The sequence below is a fragment of the Bubalus kerabau genome, chromosome 7 (genome assembly GCF_029407905.1).
Source record: "Bubalus kerabau isolate K-KA32 ecotype Philippines breed swamp buffalo chromosome 7, PCC_UOA_SB_1v2, whole genome shotgun sequence".
Lineage (NCBI taxonomy): Eukaryota > Metazoa > Chordata > Mammalia > Artiodactyla > Bovidae > Bubalus > Bubalus kerabau.
In genome coordinates this window covers 62124954-62144531 of record NC_073630.1, presented here as the reverse complement: position 1 = coordinate 62144531, position 19578 = coordinate 62124954, and the positions used below count along the sequence as shown (strand labels likewise).

At 41.1% G+C, this 19578-nt stretch overlaps 1 protein-coding gene across 3 annotated transcripts in view; it reads right to left on the bottom strand.

Moving 5' to 3' along the window:
• Positions 1-1168: 1168 nt before the first annotated feature.
• KLF3 (KLF transcription factor 3) overlaps positions 1169-19578 on the bottom strand; it is a 35501-nt gene continuing 17091 nt past the window's right edge. For all 3 annotated transcript variants that reach the window (XM_055588263.1, XM_055588264.1, XM_055588265.1), the window contains 4 exons: positions 14641-15127; positions 13612-13762; positions 7936-8096; positions 1169-5151 (listed from right to left, as the gene is read on the bottom strand). In XM_055588263.1, coding sequence (XP_055444238.1) covers positions 4970-5151; positions 7936-8096; positions 13612-13762; positions 14641-15127 — 981 coding nt within the window. In that variant the 3' untranslated portion in view covers positions 1169-4969. The remainder of the gene's footprint in view (positions 5152-7935; positions 8097-13611; positions 13763-14640; positions 15128-19578) is intronic.

Below are 19578 nucleotides of genomic sequence, written 5' to 3'. Positions count from 1 at the left end.
TTCCTCAACCTTACAGCATATAAAATATTGGGCAATGGTTGTATATTTGGTGTGTGTGTTAAACATCTTAATTTGTTCAACCATTCCTCAAAGAATTTAGTTTCTCATAAAATCTGTATTTGTCATCATTCTGATCACTCACTCAGGCAGATTTCCTTAGACGACTAGGTCGCATTTTCAACCCAGCAGGTAGTATCATCTATCCCATATGTAGTGGAGGACTGCAACCAATCATTTGGACTAATTCAAGGTGACATCCCATTAGAATGCAATAGTCACATAAAATACTTTTAGAGCTTGCAGTCAACTATCACAATATAAAAGCAGAGAAGTTCCCTGGAGAACGCTGATGGAGAGTACTCGAAGGCTGAATTCAGCCTCTCCCCATCTTCCTTCCCCCATCCAATCCGTGAAGTTGTGACTTGTGACCAGCACCAGTCAGACATTATTTTGTGTTCTGCTAAGATGAAGTCTGCTGGAGGAAGCTGTTGAGAGAGCTAAAAAGCCAGCTTCAATTACATTTAGGGGTTCTGAGAGGTTTTGTCTTAGAAACTCTAAATGCGAAGGACACAGCAGTGTCCACAGACATGGCTTATTGAAGGCTTAAAGAAATCATGTTTATCCAGATATAATTCCTGACTCCCCACTGTCCAAGTTATGAATTTTGATCTTTTATTAAAAAATTTAAAGTTCTTACACACATGAAACTGAAAATTCTTTTTGGAGGTAGGTAGGGTCATAATAGGGAGAAGGAAATGGCAACCCACTCCAGTATTCTTGCCTGGAGAATCCCAGGGACAGAGGAGCCTGGTGGGCTGCCATCTATGGGGTCGCACAGAGTCAGACAAGACTAAAGCGACTTTGCAGCAGCAGCAGGATCATAATAAAATATTCCACGAATGCACTAGGTGAGGTTCATACTGGCTTGTCTCCAAGTTTATGGTTTGTACTTAGAAAATTTCTTATCAGAAGACCAGGGACACAGCTTTAAGGTTGAGTTAATGCATATAGTGTATCCCCCAGTTAGAGCTGCTTTTCTTTCCCTCCATTAATGACTGCCTATTAAAAGATGATTTACTTTGAAATTTGTAAGGGTCTCTTTCATGTTACTTGGCTAATAAGTTTTGTTCCTAGTGATCACTGTATATATAGTAACCACATGATCACATTTAATATTCTGATGGTTTTATTAACAAGTATATAATACATATATTGCATACTGTATATAGTATATGAGGACTGTACAGTACAAATTTATGTTCACAGTTTGACATGACAAAATGTCATTACTGAATTCCCATTGGACTACAGAGTAGAAACAGAGAAGGAACATTAAACATTCACATCTTTAGTAAGAAAGATTACCAAAATGTTTCAGTATTTGCAAGTATACTAATGCATGCTAAAAACCTTTACCCATTCAGTCTTATTAGCTTATAAAATATATTACACTTTATTAAAAATTTCTGCATAGTTTATACAAGTATTAAAGTACTGTAAATGTAATAATCCTGCTATATTTGCAGGTATGGTTTAAGAGATGCTAAGCAGAAAGATTATTTTGACCCTCTAACACTAAGTACATAACAGCAAAAAAAAAAGTGCTAGTATTTGTAAAACATAATATTGTTGTAGCCCTCGTTTAATGCATGTAAAATGGCTTTGTAAATGTATTATTTAAGTGAATTGGCAATCATTTAGAAATTGTTAACCTTGACCAAGAAGAGAAGAAAGACCACTCTGAGCAACTTCATGCATGACAGTGATTCCTTCAAGATGACTGTGTATTTTCAAACCAACCAAATTATTTTAAAACCTTAGACCTTTGAGATTGTCTTTTAAACAATCTAATCAGGAATGATGTGCAGATATACAGTATCAGCAATACAGGTTTCCAAATTCCACATTAGTGCAACACTGATAGTGCAGATGGGTGTTTAATAAAATGTACACATACATACAGAGTTCCCCTGTAAATGTTCCAAGGCTCTTGAAACTTCTGCTATTTAGCCATTTCCTTAGTTGAACATAGCTATGCTGCTAACACATTCTCCAAACCAGGTGATTTAGAATGTTAATGCCCATTTATGATGTAGGTTCACATTTTAGAACTCTAAAATTATGATGGTTGCAGATATAATTTTTCTGACTTCTGCCCCAGGATGACACTTGGATAATCACCAAAGAAATTCTATAACCAAGAGAATTTATACAACACCAACTTCATGTTTACAAATCATTCTCATCAATTTAAAATATTAAAAATGAAAATCACCATTGATAGTAACATGGCGGATCATTAAAACCACACGTTCAAGGGTACCTTATCTTGTATTGGAGGTCTTCCACAATAACAGCTAAAAATTACTAAGATACTAAATTTCTCAACTATCATATTAAAATACAAATATATATAAAAAAGGAAAATTTGGTCAACAGCCAATTGGTAACTGAAGTATATAGGCAAGCATGGGAACAGAAAAAGCTTCCTGGGTTGCTTTATTTTCAGAGTTGAAGTGTTTCCTTGTTATGAAGTGTATCTTTGTTACCGTATCTAATCAGGTTGAATACTAATGTAATAAGTCTTTGCAGGGTCCTGCTTGCTTTTTTGAAAAAAATTTAAATATGCTATAGCAAACATAAATTAAATTTCATGAGAACCCATGAAGCTTTCTATCAGCTGGACTTTGACTCAAAGCTAATTATGCAAAAATCAACTTTCTACCCTTTTTTGACTCTTTTCCCATCCTCAAGATGGGTTAGAACATGCACAAACTGGTTAGCTTATTAAAAAAAAAAATGTTCTCTGCACTCCAACTTTATTCTTCGGTGTGTTGTGGAAGAACCATTTCAAGCTATCAACACTTTGGCATGAATGTGACTAAGCATCTACAATATAGACAATACCTACTTTTCCAAGAGCCATTTTTTAAAAAAAATCCCTCAATTCATGTCATAGTTACAGGAAAAAAAAAAAAAGCCTCATAAGGATGGTTTAATATTCTAAACAAATTTTGCAGTGCTTAAGAAAAAAATAAAGAAAATAAAAACCAAGTGCCACATAACAAATTACTCTGCATTTCTCAACTACATCTCCTTTCAGTTGGATCCGAGGGCTGGTAAGCGGGATCTCTTAGGTGCGCAGTCCCTACAACTCACTTTTATTAACACGGCGCCATCAAAGTAAGCTCCCCACACGATTGCAGGCCTCCAGAATCACTCATGCACTGATGTTTTAAAAACAACTGAACAGTATATTCCTCCCAGTTACGGTTGCGTTGGATCCTGAGTTGTGGCTGGGATGAATCTTCAGGATTCCGACCTTCTCTCTGCTCCTCCTTCCTTTATCGAGGGATGAACGCGCATTTACTTACATGCACCCACATTAGACCACCGTCGCCCACTTTCTTCAAATTTAGGACCAATGGCATTTCTATGCGTAGATTATTTTTATTGGCATTTACACTATAGTGCTCAAAAGCCTGCTTTTGAAAAACTTCCCCTAAAATAATGGTGCTATTAATCTTCAACATAAACACGAGTCATTTTCAGTTTGTTCTTTCCTGATAGGATATTTGATAATGACAGGAGATTGCCAGCTCCGACAGTAAACATTTGGGAATTTGAGCTACATTTATGAATCCCTGAACTGTGGTTTTCCAGATTTTTCAGAAATCAAGAAAGGTATGTGTGCTTCACAACTATTTATATTTACAAATAGTGTCACTCAGGTCTTAGATCGAAGGAATCTATTAAAGCATTAGCAGATGCTTGTTTATGATATGTGTTTTGAACACAGATGACAGCCAATTAGGCACTTTGCAGCTCAAACAGAAAAGTTTCCATATGAAGGTTCCATGATTAATTGGATAGGGGAATACAATTACCACTCAAAGTTTTCCTGTTTGCAAAAAAGCTATTAAATAGGTGGGGTAAAAGAAGGCCATTCATATCCTTACCCAAAAGATTTTTTTTTTTACCATTTCTGGGCAGATATTTTTGTGGCATTCCTATGATCAATGCTTGGTGATCCACATTAAGGACATTGTAGAAACGGAGATAGGTGCATGGAGAAGTCCACTGTATCTGGCTTTGCAATAGGATTCTGCACAGCTGAACATGCATAGAGACTGAAATTCTGGGAATGCTCTGCCCAGCTACAAAATGATGAAGTCTCACCAGAAAGCCCTTGCCCAGCAGGAATAGACGGCTTCCTCCTCTGCCCACCCTGCTCTGCTTCTGTTCCATGCCTCTTTGCTCCAACTCCATGCTAGGCAAATAGAGCATCCATCCCCTCAACTGACAGACATCACCCACCTAAATCAGCAGCTCTGGCTCCCTTCCCAGTGGTGGCAAAGACCTCCCAAGTAGCTGCAGGCACAAAGGAGGTTAAAGGATGTACATTTAGATGAAGTGACAAATCCAAGTTGACAAGCCAGATAGGTGAAGGACAATGGAAGAGCTGACTGTACTAGCCAGACAGCTGGCTGCAAGTCTAGCTAATATGTGAAAGCTGATGCCCTTCTTTTTGCTGTGGAGCACCAAACATGATCACAGGGCACATAGGTCTGGATGTCTCTGGCAAGGACTAGCAGGCTGGATACTGTACTTCTAATACATTTACTTTGATGTTCTCTTGAGGAATACATGGAGAAACCGACAATTGGTTATGTTAGTTTACATGTTCCCTTGTTTTCATTACATTAAACGTATCTCTAAGAAGGGTTTGCTTAGCATCCCCGGAAAAAAAAAGTGTTCACATTCTTTAGGTCTGACCCGTGGTAAGGAGAGGGAGGATTAGAGGATATTTACTACTGACCATATGGAAGTTTGAATGATATAAATTCAGATTCAGACCAGCTGAATCGAAATTAAAATGTACATGTAAAAAATGAGTTAGCTGATGGGAAGGAGGATAGAGAGAGAGCTGGAGGGTGGGGGGCCACGCTGAGGCGGGCGGCGGAGGTGTTCACACGAGCATGTGGCGCTTCCTGTGCAGAGCAAGGTGGTCGGAGCGGGAGAAGCTGCGGTCACAGTCTGGACACTGGAAAGGTTTGATTCCAGTGTGTTTTCGGAAATGTCTTGTGAGTTCATCAGACCGAGCAAATTTCCATGTGCATCCTTCCCACGTACATTTGTAGGGTTTTTCTCCTGCAGAGAGGTGGGGGAAAGGAGCTTATTTTTTTTTTTAGTAACAAAAGGATATTAACAATTAAAGACAGCAAATAGTTTTGAGGTAAAGCTCTTGACAATGGGGAGGGAGTTTGGGGGAGGAATGCATATGTGTGTATGTAAGGCTCAGCACCTTTGCTGTCCATCTGAAACTATTACAACACTCTCAGTAGGCTATGAGCTTAGTCACTCAGTTGTGTCTGACTCTTTGTGACCCCATGGACCACAGCCCACCAAGCTCCTCTGTTCTTGGGATTCTCCAGGTAAGAATACTGGAGTGGGTAATCATTCCCTTCTCCTGGGGATCTTCTCAACCCAGGGATTGAACTCGGGTCTTCTGCATTGCAGACAGATTCTTTACCATCTGAGCGACCAGGGAAGCCCATGTTAACAGGCCGTACTCCAATATAAAATAAAAAGTTAAGAAAAATAGCTCTTGACAAACATTATTTCCAAGATATGATCATACAAGATATCCTCAATAATAGTGCTGTATGAATGAACCACTAGGGGACAGACAAGAAAAAGAAACTGTCTTAATATGTAATTGGCTTTCTGGTCCCCAAAAGGGGGGAGGGGTGGATTTTAAGAGTTCTTAAAGCATATTGCCTGGAGAATCCCAGGGACAGTGGAGCCTGGTGGGCTGCCATCTATGGGGTCGCAGAGTCGGACACGACTGAAGCAACTTAGCAGCAGCAAAGCATATTTATGGCACTGAAATCCACTCTAAGGGGCTACCAAATAATTTTGGGTTTGCCCTCAATATTAGCGACGAACTTGTTCTTAATACACAGTGATCTGTATTTGCCAACCTTCAAGTTGTAAACCTATTTAGAAACTTAGCTACATGAGGCATTATCCATTCAATGAGAAGCCCAAATTCAAAGTCTATGGGATTTTCTTATTCAATAGTTTTCTAAAAATGTAAAGTGCCTTAGTCCCTATGAACTGAAATATTTGTCAGGGATTTCAACATTCTGCTTTTTGATTAGACACCACCACCAATGCCTAAGTATAATGCTTTAATGAAAACAGAGTAATTTCTCCCCACCCTGTCAGGGGATGACAGGTTTCTGCAACTCTCTCCTGGGCGAGGATAATTCACAGGTGAGAAAAAGAAGACCCTTGTTGGGGAGTCAAAGGCTTAGTTGGTAAAGAATCTGCCTGCAATATGGGAGACCTGGGTTTGATCCCTGGGTCGAGAAGATCCCCTGGAGAAGGGAACGGCTACCTACTCCAGTATTCTGGCCTGGAGAATTCCATGGACTATATATAGTCCATGGGGTTGCAACGAGTTGGACGACTAACCGAGCGCCTTTCACTTACTTACTTACTTGTGGGGAAGTCACAAGGACAGTCAATATAAAGGTCTTTACTAATAAAAAGGCAGCTAATGGCACTTTTACCTGTTTAAACTAGTAATAATAGGTAATGGGCATCACAGATTCATTTCCATTTACGGTCTCCTCAGTTTTCCAGAAACCTTAAAGGACTGCCATTCCTTAGAATTTCGATGATACTCAGAATTTGTCCTACCTACTTTATTGCACAGAATATACATGTAAGAGATAATTTTTCCTACACCTAAATTGTTATCCAAATACCCAATGTCTTTTTAATCTTATGCTGGCATGTGATAACATCCACCTCTCAGGTCCCATTCATGCCCCTGGGGAGGCATTCCCGAATCTGTTTGGCACTGCCCTTTGGGTGATCCCCTAACCGCAGGGTTGTTGCCCTCAGCTCTCTCCACAGTAACACTGTGAAGAAACCGAAGGACAGTTGTGTGCAGGATGGATTCCTCTGCCTCCTCTGCAGGATGTACTAAAAAACTTCACTTCCACTCTGCCAGACACTTTAGTTCCTTTCTCTTCCGAATCCCAGATTGTTCTTTTTGTAAATATTTCTAACCAGAATGACTCATAAGGCTCCAAAACCCCTACATTCTGTGTAAAGGAAATGTACAGAGAGGCAGATGACTATTATGCTAGATTTTCACATCGAAGACTTTAGGTCATGTCAGATGAGGCCTCCCATAAACATTAATCACCACTGCTAACTGCAATTAATCAGGTTTGTTTAAAATAGTTTTGTACGAATTCCTTAAGATGTTTTGTTCATGAGCCCAGGGGGCAATTTTGTTTTCTTCACCTATTTAACAGTTTTTATAAGATCTGCCTTGCCTGCTCTACATTCAACACCTGGCAAGCTGGAAAATACCCTAGAACAAATATGGCAGACAATGGCATACAAGCTCCCTCACTTTTAGAAGATGATAATTACCAATATTTCTTTACTTTTCTTCCCTTCAATGACTTCCATTTCCATTTGAATTCCATTTCTGTTAACTGTTGCATTTACTTGTTCTGCATGAAGAACTATTCTTTAATGTACAACACTTATTAAATGACAGCCTACATGGAGGCCACGTCTTGGGTAACATAGGCCCATGGTTAAGGGCACTTTCCCCTCTGCTCCCAGTGGAGTTGTCATGCCCTTCTCTCCCTCTTACTACACAGACCACAGAACTGCACGTGGTGAGAGGCCTTGTTGTGTAGATAACCCTGACTATGTTCTATTATAAAAACACATCATCATCATCAGAAACTTCATTCTTCACAACTGACGAGAGACAGCTGTAGCTGACTATGGTAACTTTCAAGATGCCTGAAAAAATCTCTGTAGTCATCTCTCAAAGACAGAACATTTAACACTCCATTCCAGTACTTCTTAAGAAGGTAAATGAAGCGAGTCTCTTAATACCTGTATGTGTTCTTCTGTGTGCTTTCAAGTGAGAGCTTTTAGTGTACACTTTGTTGCATCCGTCATAATCACATCTGTGTATTCTCCGCTTCCTTTGCGTGTCTGGAGATTCCACAGGTAAAGGTCTCTTCCCGGGCTGCACGATGACTGAAGGGTGATTCCTAGGAAAGCCAATGTCAAATGCAAAATGGTGAGCTGCAAGATCCTTGTCTTCAGGCTACCAAAAGCATTAACAACACTGGGCAGAAACAAACAAACAAAAAACCCAACAAAATAAACAGAAAGAAATTAGCTGATCAACCCAAGAAGCACTTTGCTATATTCATTCAACAAACATGGAGTGAGCACCTACCATGAGCCAGGCACTGTGCTTGGCACCGGGACACAAAGATGAATAAAAACAGGGTTCCTGCCCTGGAGGAGCTCACACTCTAGGGGGAGACAGACATGTAGATAAGTAATGACAGTCAGAAGGGTTAGGTGCTATGCTAGAGGGAGGTGCGGAGTGCTGGGAGGGTCTTTCCCTCAAAAGAAATTTGCTTTGCAGAATTTGGTGGTTGGAGGCTAAACACTGTACTGTGTCTTCTCACAGGCAGCTCTGGTTTCTGTTTACTGTTCTCTCAGGGAAAACATGAGGTCAAACTCCTAAGTCTCAGGCAACCACACTGTAGGATGTATCTATATTTTATCCTCTATGTAACTGGCATTTAGTTTGAGTCTCTTAAAGAGGCTTACATTTGATTTTGATCTTCAAAAAAAAAAAAAAAAAGTTGGCATGCTGTCTTAACAAACTCAGACCTTTACTGTCACTGGTATTCCTCCTTGGGAGAGAACTTGAGGCAGGGCTAGTGGTCAGGCGAGGGAGCACCTCACCCAGAACCCAGGTGCAGCTCCAGGGCCCTCAGCAGATGCCCGCCATCCTCCCCACCTTCCTGGCTCCTCTCCCACACCCGCCTTTTCCTGTGCCTTCATACCTTTCCGGGGTGGGGGAGGGGTTTGAAATAAAATCCTGCTAAACATCATTACTATGAACTTCCTCTTTTTCAGAAAGGAAGTTGGTGGAGAGAAATGGCAGATGAAGAAGAGCCAGGAAAAATCTGTAGTTTTCTCAGGCTTCTCCTGTTGATTGATGTAAGTAATTAACAAGTTCTAATCCATCCATTCGCTTCCCTAATGACTAATTACTTGATACATTACAAGCTTATGTAGTTGGTCTCTAACTAGGACAAAAGACTTCTTTTTCTTTTAAGTGTGAATCTAAATTTCTTAAAATGTTATACAAGAACATAGGGGGCGGGTGGGGGGAAAGACTGGTGGAAAGGAAAATAAATACTTAGTTCCTGAAATAAAACTTTTTTATCTTGGTAAAAATATATTAATAAATACATCTCTTATCAACAACTTTTTCAGGCACCCAAAGAAGTGACTAGGAAGAGAATAAAAAGGTTCATTTTATCTCGAGTGACCTTACTTATTTCTCAATTATTAGCAAAGAAAACTGTGTTTTTTTCTATTTTTTTTTAAACTGTCAGTTTTGAGTATCACTTAGTACTCTTGCCTGGAAAATCCCATGGACGGAGGAGCCTGGAAGGCTGCAGTCCGTGGGGTCGCTGAGGGTTGGACACGACTGAGCGACTTCACTTCACTTTCACTTTACCTTCCTACCCTGATGCTTAGAGGGATGATACGGAAGAATGATGTTTAGCCAGTTTAGATACATGGAAAAGTGAACATGAACTAGTGGGGGGTGGGGGTGGGGTAGGGAACAAGGACTTCAGTTATATAAATGTATAAGTCACAGAAAATAGATAAGTGAAGAGATTTATGGACAGTTTTTTTAAAATATAAAAGCCCATTATTAGGATCCTTCAATAAAAAAAAGTTTATCAGTTTACTTTAAAATTTCAACTTTAATGTCATGACTCAAAATTTTCATCTTAAGAGAACTTTAGGAAATAAAGTGCTGAAGGAAAAAAATGAACAGTTCAATGTATCTTATGTGCTTCTGGGACACTGGGAGAGAATCCCAGGTGAGTTCAGAAGTCTCTCCCAGTTATTAGATTTTAAAGGTTGGGAATCTAATAGTTTCTGGGTAGTAATTATGATCACTGCTTCAGTTACTCACTTTGTAAAAATGTCAGGCTCAAAAAAGGTACCCTAAAAGGCTGTGAGCTTCAGCTCTAAATCCCAGCTCTACCACTGATGGTAGACCCCAGGCAAGGTAGTTACACTCTCCGTGCCTCAGTTTCCTCTCTGTAAAATGGGTATATTAATTGGATCTCAGAAGGCTGCTGTGAGTGATGCACACAAAGCACTTAACCTTTGGTCCAGATGAAAAATCTGCTCAACGGTAGCTGTTGATATTTCAAGGTTCAGAAATCCACTTGCAAACTTCGTCCTTACAGTTGTCTAGTCTTGAGGAATTTTTGGGGGGATGTCCTAACACCAGACCATGAATCTCTACTCTAGGGTCCAGAGATGCTGGCAGCATCGGAAGGCAGTAATACTCTTGAGAGGGGTCAGCAGTCCATCTTGAAAGGGCCAGACATTGGTGTAGGTTGAGGCTCAGGGTCTTGGGATTTCATTCATCCTTGCTCTCTTCACGGCTTATTTTTAAGGAGGTTGTTTTGAGATCTTTATAAGTAGGAAGTTAGAATACCTAGTAAATACCAGAGACCTGGTCATTGTTCTGAATTAAGCTGATCCCTCTTTTTAATTTTTCCGCTGTTTATTTATGGCTGCACTGGGTCTTCACAGGCTTTCTCCAGTCATAGGAGAATGAGGGCTGCTCTCTAGTTGGGGTGCAAGAGCTTCTCTTTGAGGTGGCTTTTCTCACTTTGGAGCACGGGCTCTAGGGTTCGTGGGCTCAGTAGTTACGGCCCACAGTTGCCATGAAGCATGTGGAATCTTCCTCGACCAGGGATCGAACCTGTGTCCCCTGCATTGGTAGGCAGATTCTTAACCACTGGACCATCAGGGAAGTCCAAGCTCATTCGTGTGAAGTTTGCTACAATTTCATGCACACAACTCAATGGGGAAATCTGATCTTCAAGATTTAGTTCTAAATACACTTTCATACATGTAAATAAGTAACAAAAGGAATCCGAGTGACTTTATAAATATTTCTAAAGCTACAACTTTATGATTAAGCAAAATGGATTTCAAAGCTGTAGTCCTCCCCTGAAAAGGAATGGCTTCCTAAGGCAAATATTGGGGCTGCCTCATTGAAATGGTACCAGGCATTTGGTTTCTAGTGATTCTTTCCTGGCTAGCTGGTTTCCTATGTGGGCTGCTACTGGGCATACTCCAAGACATTACTTAATCACATCTGTGAGAGAATTACTTGAAGAGTACATGTTCCAGTTGTGGCTACTCTGTTCAATTTTCTGAGAGGCAAAATGCATTCTTAGATCAGCATTAGAAGAAGCACATTACTCATTAATCATTAAAAGCCATTTAACTTGAGATCATCAAAAGAACATTACTTAAAAAAAGAGATGCTTTCTTTTCAGCAGCATTCAGAGCACAGAATATTGCCTTCGAATATTCTTCTTCGGAAATGTGTTACATTGTAATTCATAATAACCTAGACTTTGGAATAACCCCTTATAGTCAATGGACCCCTCCCTTTGTGAGCAGCTGGCTTTAGAGCATCTTTTTTATCATCTGTTCACGAACAATTACAAGTGCTAAGCCATGTTACCAGTTACCTTGCAGAGACATACCTCATTCTAAAAAACAGGCAATTCAGCCTCTTTTGGTTTGTTGTTGTTGTTTAGTCACTAAATTTCAGCCTCTTTTGGTTTGTTGTTGTTGTTTAGTCACTAAATTGTGTCTGACTCTTTGCGACCCCATAAATTGTAGCCCACTAGGCTCCTCTGTCCATGGGATTTTCAGGCAAGAGAAGTGGGTTGCTATTTCCTCCTCCAAGGGATCTTCCTGACCCAGGGATCCAACCCATGTCTCCTACATTGCAGGTGGATTCTTTACCACTGAGCCACCAGGGAAGCCCCCCCCATTTTGGTTGGTCTGTTTTTCCTTCCACTCAAGTACAGAAGCAGATGCAACTGGCTAGATATGATCTAAAACTGGCAGGAAGAGCACACATCTGGAACCAGGAGATCAGCCCAGGTCCCTTCTGCTGTTGTTAATGGTGTGATTACAGGAGACTCACTATGTCTTGGCTCATCAGTTCTCTATTTGCTCTAACTCCCACATGCTTGTTTTGGGAAAATGAAATAACTCCTTTGAAAACACTTGGAAAAGTTCCTTTTTTTTTTTTTAAATTTTGTGGGAAAGGAGTGCTATACAATTGTGAAGGGTAACAATGAAAAGACCATCAGATAGTCTCCCTACTGGTGCAGCTGGGGCAGGAGATTCATTTTCTTCTTCTCATGTATCAGAGAGTGGATGAACTCCCCCACACCCCGCAAAAAAAAAAACAAACTGATTTGGTTCAAATGATAATTAACTCATGAGCTATTACGAATGCACCTACTTGGGTTGAATGTAGATACAACCAGAATTTATTTGAAGTTCCAGAAAACAGCTGTTCTAAAACCAGAGAATTCATATTCTGTTACAGAATTTGTTATATAAGGGAGAGAGGAATGCAGAAGATAAAGTAGAAAGGGGGGCAGAAAAGCTGGAGAAAAAGTGATATGGGGAGGAAAGTGACAGAAGGGAGTCTGAGGAGACAATAACCGTTGTACTTCCTCTGTACTAGGCAGCTGGTCCTTAAACCCAATGTTGAAAGGACCATAACATAAGAAAAAATAATTATAACCAATAACATAAATAAAAAGAGAGCAGGGGCAAAAGACTAAGTGGCTAGGCCAAGGTCACACATATGGCGGAGAGCAGAGCTGGGATCAAAGATGTTGGGCCTGAAGATGATGTCTGTACCTACTGCAAGCTCAGCCCCCAGTGTAAACCCTGGGAGAAGTCAAGGATAGTGCAAACCACAATAATGATGTTATATAGCCTGTGTGTGACGCCCTCATATGACAGCAAGTTAAACCACTGTTCAGGTGCCCGGATACTGATGGATATACAGTGTAAACTTTCTACTGGATGGCATTCTAAAGCAGACTGAACATTCTAGGGCACACACAATGAAAAAGACTGGAGAAGGAGTTCTTTCAAAGCCAAGCTTCTCTGAGCAACATCGTCAACTTTCTGTTGCCATAGGACTGGTTTTGGAGAGTCTTTCCTGGGCTTTGCGGTTGGCCTGAAATTTTTGATCAAAGCCATACCCCATCACAGAAACACTGTGCTTTATGAGAACTGACAATAGGAAGGACAGTGATCCCATAAAGAGTTTTCAGGATCCAACCTTAAGTGGGATATCTAGAACACCAAATTCAATCCACATTGGGATAAAGATGATGGGAGGACTATATACACATAGTCTGGAAGGACAGAAAAGAACAGGATAAAAACGATTTAAGGGGTAAAGTGGCAAAATGAAGGGTGACCGATTCACTGAAAAGTGACACAAGGAGTATAACAGAGCACATTGATTCTGGAGAGATTCCATCTGGCCCAGGGGCTGCCCCAAACGACCAGGCGGTCCTAGCAATCCACACCACATCCCTCGTCGGAAGCTCGGGCTTCCATTCCAGTTCTGAGATGCACGCTGCTATGCAACTGCCGGGTAGACCTCAGTATACTTACTCTTGCAACAATGCTTGCGGGGGGGACACTGAGTTCATTAAAGGGGGTGACATTTCTTCGGGATAATAATCTGTCCTCTGTGGTTCGATCCCAGGTTCTATTTTAATTTTTTTCTGCAATATAGGCTTCTCATATGATTCAATTACAGGTACTAAAAAATAAAAATAGAAAAGTTACTCTATGTACACTTTACCAATGTCAGCCTTTAAAAGTTTATCCCATAGCTTCTAGCTACCACACTCTCGTGTGAGTATCTACCTTTGGCAAAATGACAGCAGAAATGAACCTGGGGGTGGAATTCTTACTTTGTTAGCAAACACTATGTAGGAAGTTGGACTTTTAAGACATAGTCCCCAGGGGATTTCTTCCTTACGACTTTTGGTTATCTCCTTTTACAACAACCTGCTGCCTCTGACCAATCAGTAAACAAGCTGGCTTTTAATAGCAATTAGTTATCACATGGTCTAAAGCAGCCATCTCCAATCTTCGTGGCACCAGGGACTGGTTTTGTGGAAGACAGTTTTTCCATGGACTGGGGTGGGGAGTGTGGCGTGTGGGTGAATCAAGCCCGTTACATTTATCATGCACTTTATTTCTATTATTATGTCAGCTCCACCTCAGACCATCAGGCATTAGAGCCTGGAGGCTGGGGAGCCCTGGACTAAAAATAATTCTTAGCAGCCTTTTGCACCTAGAACCATGCTGGCATTCAATAAAGCAAAATGTAAAGTCAAGATTCTTGTTATCCCAAAGTTGACAAGTACATAGTGAAACTAATCGTTTCATGGCATTAAACAACAGACAGCCTGATTCTTGGGAGCTCTTCCAGGATCAACACTTAGAAAAAGGAAATGCCTTAGGCAGTCTCTCAGTCGAATATTTCCTTTTCAGAGTACAGCAGTTCTCCGCCCCTTGCTTCCTCTGCTCCCTCAGACTCCCTGGTAGTAAAGACCTACAAGTCCGGATTAATGCGGGGTGGAGAGCGCGGGGGCGGTAGCAGTGTGGATGAGTTGCAGAACAGAAAGGTACCTTGCATGCTACTACTGGAATTTTCCATCTCCTCCGACAAGGAGACCATGAGCGGCTGCTGGAGGTGGCTGGTGTACATGAAGGGGACAGGCTGCACGACCACGGGCTGGATGACGGGCAGGATGCCCGGGCTCCGGATGCCGTGGCGGGACAGGGCCGCGGCCATCACCGGCGGCATGGACAGCGGCACGCTGAAGGGCTGCACGCCTGGTGGCGGCGGCGAGTACTTCTTCCCCGGCGGGCTGGACGAGGGCAGGCTCAGCCCGGGCGAGGCGCGCCTGTGCGAGGACTGGAACTTCAGGGAGGACGGCGAGTTCCCGGCCGAGGGCGGCGAGCTCCGCTTGTTGACTGTGAGGTCCACCGGCTCCATCTGCATCCCGTGAGACAGGCCTTCCGGCGTCTGGAAGAACTTATCCGACAATGGCGTGGAGTAGATGACGCCGTACTTGTTGGGCTTCATCGACTCCATGTAATTAGACGGGTATGACTATTAGAAAAGACAGAAACGTGTCAACGGACAGGTGTGTTTGCGTGAAACATGAAATAAGATGAAAATACACAACAAGGCACATTCAGTTACATGGACCTTCATAAATGGTTTGGATTTAGATATATGCTTGACACTAAAAAAAAATACCATTAAAGAGTTGGTCTAATAAACGTAGGCACTAAAGTTAAGGTGGTAACTATGTCACACACAAAAAATCTCAAGTTTAATTCTATACACTGCTACCACCCCTGCGCTCTCCACAGTGATGGCCACATCCAATGTTAAGATTGATGATGACGCCTGGAAAAATTCTAAAACAGGTTATAAAAGGCTTATGGGCCTTCTCATTAGGAGTTGGGATTCACCAAGAACCAGCCAAGCCAAGGAACCTTATTGCTTTTCTGATGGGGTTTCTTAACTGGCAGGAAATACCCTCCCTGGCTTTAGTGTGCTCCACCTGAGCATAAAGACATAGAACATTTCCCATATGTTCGTGGATAACATGGACAAACAGAGCCACGTGGTGGTGCCTTGGGATGCTCTCCAGCCACTGACCAATCCATGCTAAGGTGACCACGAATCCTGCTTTAGTGCTAAATGTCTGACATCTGAGGAAATGCCTCAGTATCATGCAACTCAGGATGGCTAGTCACCCCACACACTTATATACAGAAGGCCACCCACACGAAGGTGATCATGTCCTTGGCCCCGACTTGTTCAACAGATTTATTCACAATTTGAGACACTGTAGAAGATAACTTAACCTCCAAATCTGAGGATGACACAAAACTACAAGAAAGAGCAAATATAATAGGACTCAAATAAGGACACATGATATTGGAAGGGACTTGCATACAAGCCGAGGCTTTGTCCTCTCTCCTTTCCACCTTGCTACTCCTTCATCAAGAGACTGGGGGACAACCTAACAAGATACTGGAGGTGAGATAAACAGTCCTCTTCCAAATCTAAGATCTTTTCATAACTGACTTAATTTATCTTCAAATATATTCCTTTCTTATAATATCAAGATAATGTAACTCTCATTTACCAGGTTGAAATATTAATCAATTGTAATTGCACACTATGGGTACTGTCCTTGGACATGGAATTCATTAAAATTACTTCTATTTCTTAAGTAAAATTTAAAGTCTGTGGTAGAATGTTTAAAAAAAATTAAACTCAACATAAACCCTTTACTTGCATGCATTTTAGGGGAACATATTTTCAGTGGTAACATGTCAAGTCTGCCTGCAGAGGATTACTTCTATTTGAATGTTTTATAGTAAGGGTGAAAAATAACATACTGTGCCTCTCTCCCGGCTCTAAAGTTCGATGCATTTGTGATTCTGAAGCAACACTAGCTCACAATGCAACTGAGAAAACCCACTAATAGGAACTTATAATTAAACAGCTTAAATGCACTATTAATTTCTGAACCTCCCTGGCCCCTTCGGTGGCCACTAATATGAGTTATTAATAACTGTGGGACAGCAGTGGTTTTGACTGGGATTACTGAGATCACATCCTTTCTTCTCTGGGCCTCATCGGGTGAATCTCCACCTGGCTATGCATCCAACTCATCAGTGCGGCTTTAAAATCCCATTCCTGCACTTTCAAAATAACTATTATATTCAAAAGCAGTTCTATAAAAAAAGGCAAGAAAAATTACTAAATAAATATTAGACATGCAAGTGTCATGAGGATATGTCAAAACTGGATATTCATCTTCTAGGAGGCTGTGATGTTAAGATTAGAATTGGACCCAATGAGATGCCTGTGAGATGAACTTAACACACACAGTGGTCCCAGAGTCTTTTCTTCCTGCTGTATACGACAGGTGTTTACTTCAGTGGGCTTTGATGTTATCAGGTATTCTTCAGACTTTACTAAGCACACAGATTCACCTGGGAATCTTGTTAAAATGCAGATTCTGAGTTACTGGGGAATGACTCAAGATGCCCTAGATTGGCCTTGGACTAGCATGGCTCTAAGTGATGAGATATAGAATAAAAACACCAATTTTTATTTCTAACATTTGGTAAATTATTTAAATGCAATTTAAAGGTGGGGAGGGAGAATTTTCACTAATAATACTGCTTAAAAACAAGGACATGAGGATATAAAATCAGGAAACACAAAACAAATTGTTGTTTTTAAAAATAGTTTTGAATTATGTATCGAAGATCAAATGAAGACTATTTCTACCTTTCTTTAGAATAAGACACACATAGGTGCAACACAAGATGAGAGGCTCAAAATATACAGTAATATGAATATGCAATAGATTGAAACTGAAATATTAAAGGAGGCAAAAGCAAGAGGCACAAGGTTTGTGAACAGAAATTACACATTATGTACAATGAGGGCTTAAGGAAGTAATTAACTACAGGAGGAAAAAAGATTTCTCCTAGTTCTAAAGTTTAGCCAGCTTGATATAATTTTCTAAAGGGCAAAAGTTCTGGTACAAGAAACAAAAACTCCAGGAAATGGGAGGCAGTGTTCATTGTTTCTACTCACAGAAATGTAGCTTCTCCCTTATTTTCAGCCCTAGTCTTCAAAGACATCCCTATGACCTAGATTTTAATACCAAGTTATTGGCAACCACATCGGAAGCGAGACGAGGACAAAGTTTTCTTGCTGTCATTGCTGGATTTTTCTATCTGTGGGGTGAGTTTAAGGAGAGCAGGAATTTAGAACCTGGGGGATTTGCAAATTTAATAACAGTCTCAGGTTTCTCAAGCCATAAAGAAACAGCCACACAGAGCTGAATTTTATAAACATTATGCACAGTTTTGCTGAGAGTCTTCCCTCCCATGAATGCCCCCTGTCCCCTACACTGGACACGTGGTCTTTGGAAGGCTCCGGGGCTAAAAGCAGGGGGGCTGTTTTGTGTGCAGGGGCACACCACTGAGTCCAGTGTTAACTATTTCTGGTCTGCCTGCTTCGCCTGAGGGTGAAGAAATGTGGTTCTTCAAACTGTCTCACTAGCAAACTTCATAGCAACGTTTACCAGAACCTTCTATGAGGCATGTTTACTTTAATCATTTGGGTGGAGCACATAAGCCACTGCAATCAGCTTGCAACAATCTGGTTCTCCACAGCACAAGGACTGACACAGGGCTTGCCTGGGGTGTGTGCTTTGGGTGGATACACACTGGTAATAGTTGCTTCCTCTCTGTTCCAGAGCATTCCTGTGTTCTAATGAAGCAATGCAAATAGGTATGCCTGCACCAGCAAAATCCACATCAGCTGCATGTAGTGATGAAGCAGAAAGGTCCTCTGGCCACTGCTGGGCATCCATGGCCCTACTGACTCCAGCAAAGGTCTCCTCCATTCCTGACCCCCACTAAGGGCAGCAAGGGGGTTACTTTCCCAAAAGGTCTGTTATTAAGAAGGGTTCTTTCCCTCTGTGGTAACATGCATTCAAGTGTTCACAGCTCCATGCCGTGGGTCATTTAAGTGTCAGTGGAGTGGAAGACGATGGTCCAGCCCAAGTGCTCAGAGAACACTGGATGAATGGATGACGTGAATCAACATGCTCTCTGAGCAAGCTTTTACCACTGACTAGGCTCAGCATAACAATTTTTTGATTCTCAAAAAAAAATTTTTTTTTAAGTACGATGAGGAAAAAGGCACAGGGTTTGGATAATTTTCCAATGCTATCACTTCCTATGAAAGTGAGAACTAATAGTTTCTCATTTTATTGGCAATAGGTTTGGTGAAGTTTTCCATTACAAGATGGTTTAAGTGGACGGAGTGACTGCATGAAACGTGGGTGAGTCTCTGTTTCACTATTCATTAATATGAAAAAAAAAAATGCGACCGTCCGTGACAGGGCGATGGCAAGTCAAAGGAATCTTCATACCAAGGGTGGAGTTCCAAGTGCAGGAAGGCGCGGTACATTTATAAACAAACTCTTTGGAAACAGCAAATGTCATGCCCCTCTGTGCAAACAAAAGTAGAAAGCTCTCTTTCTACCAGGCTCAGAAAAGTCATGAAAAGTTTCTGTGAGAACACTGCAGAGGGACTACTGATTTTAAGTACTTCTTAATCTGTAAGGAGTCTGTTAGATGATAATTTTCATTAAAGAAAAAAATACACCTTCTTCAGAAGTATTCTTCCTTTAGGAACAGAAGAATATGAAGGAATACTTTAAAAATTTTTATTTTTTCATTTCCTGAATTAAATTCTAGTTTTCAACCTCTTTGGCAGTATTGGTAAAAACAACTCCTTTACACGTGCATTTTATATACACCTGCCATTTCATGTTTTACATATACGTATCTCCAATTTTATAAATAAGAAAAAAATAGGAGACTCAGGGAGCTGCTGATGGCTTTGCCAGCAATCATTGACAATAAGTAGCAGAGATCTACAGCACAGAATGGGCGGGGGCGTACTCTGCTCCCCGTTCTTGCAAATCTTAATAGGATCGACAATCCAAAGTC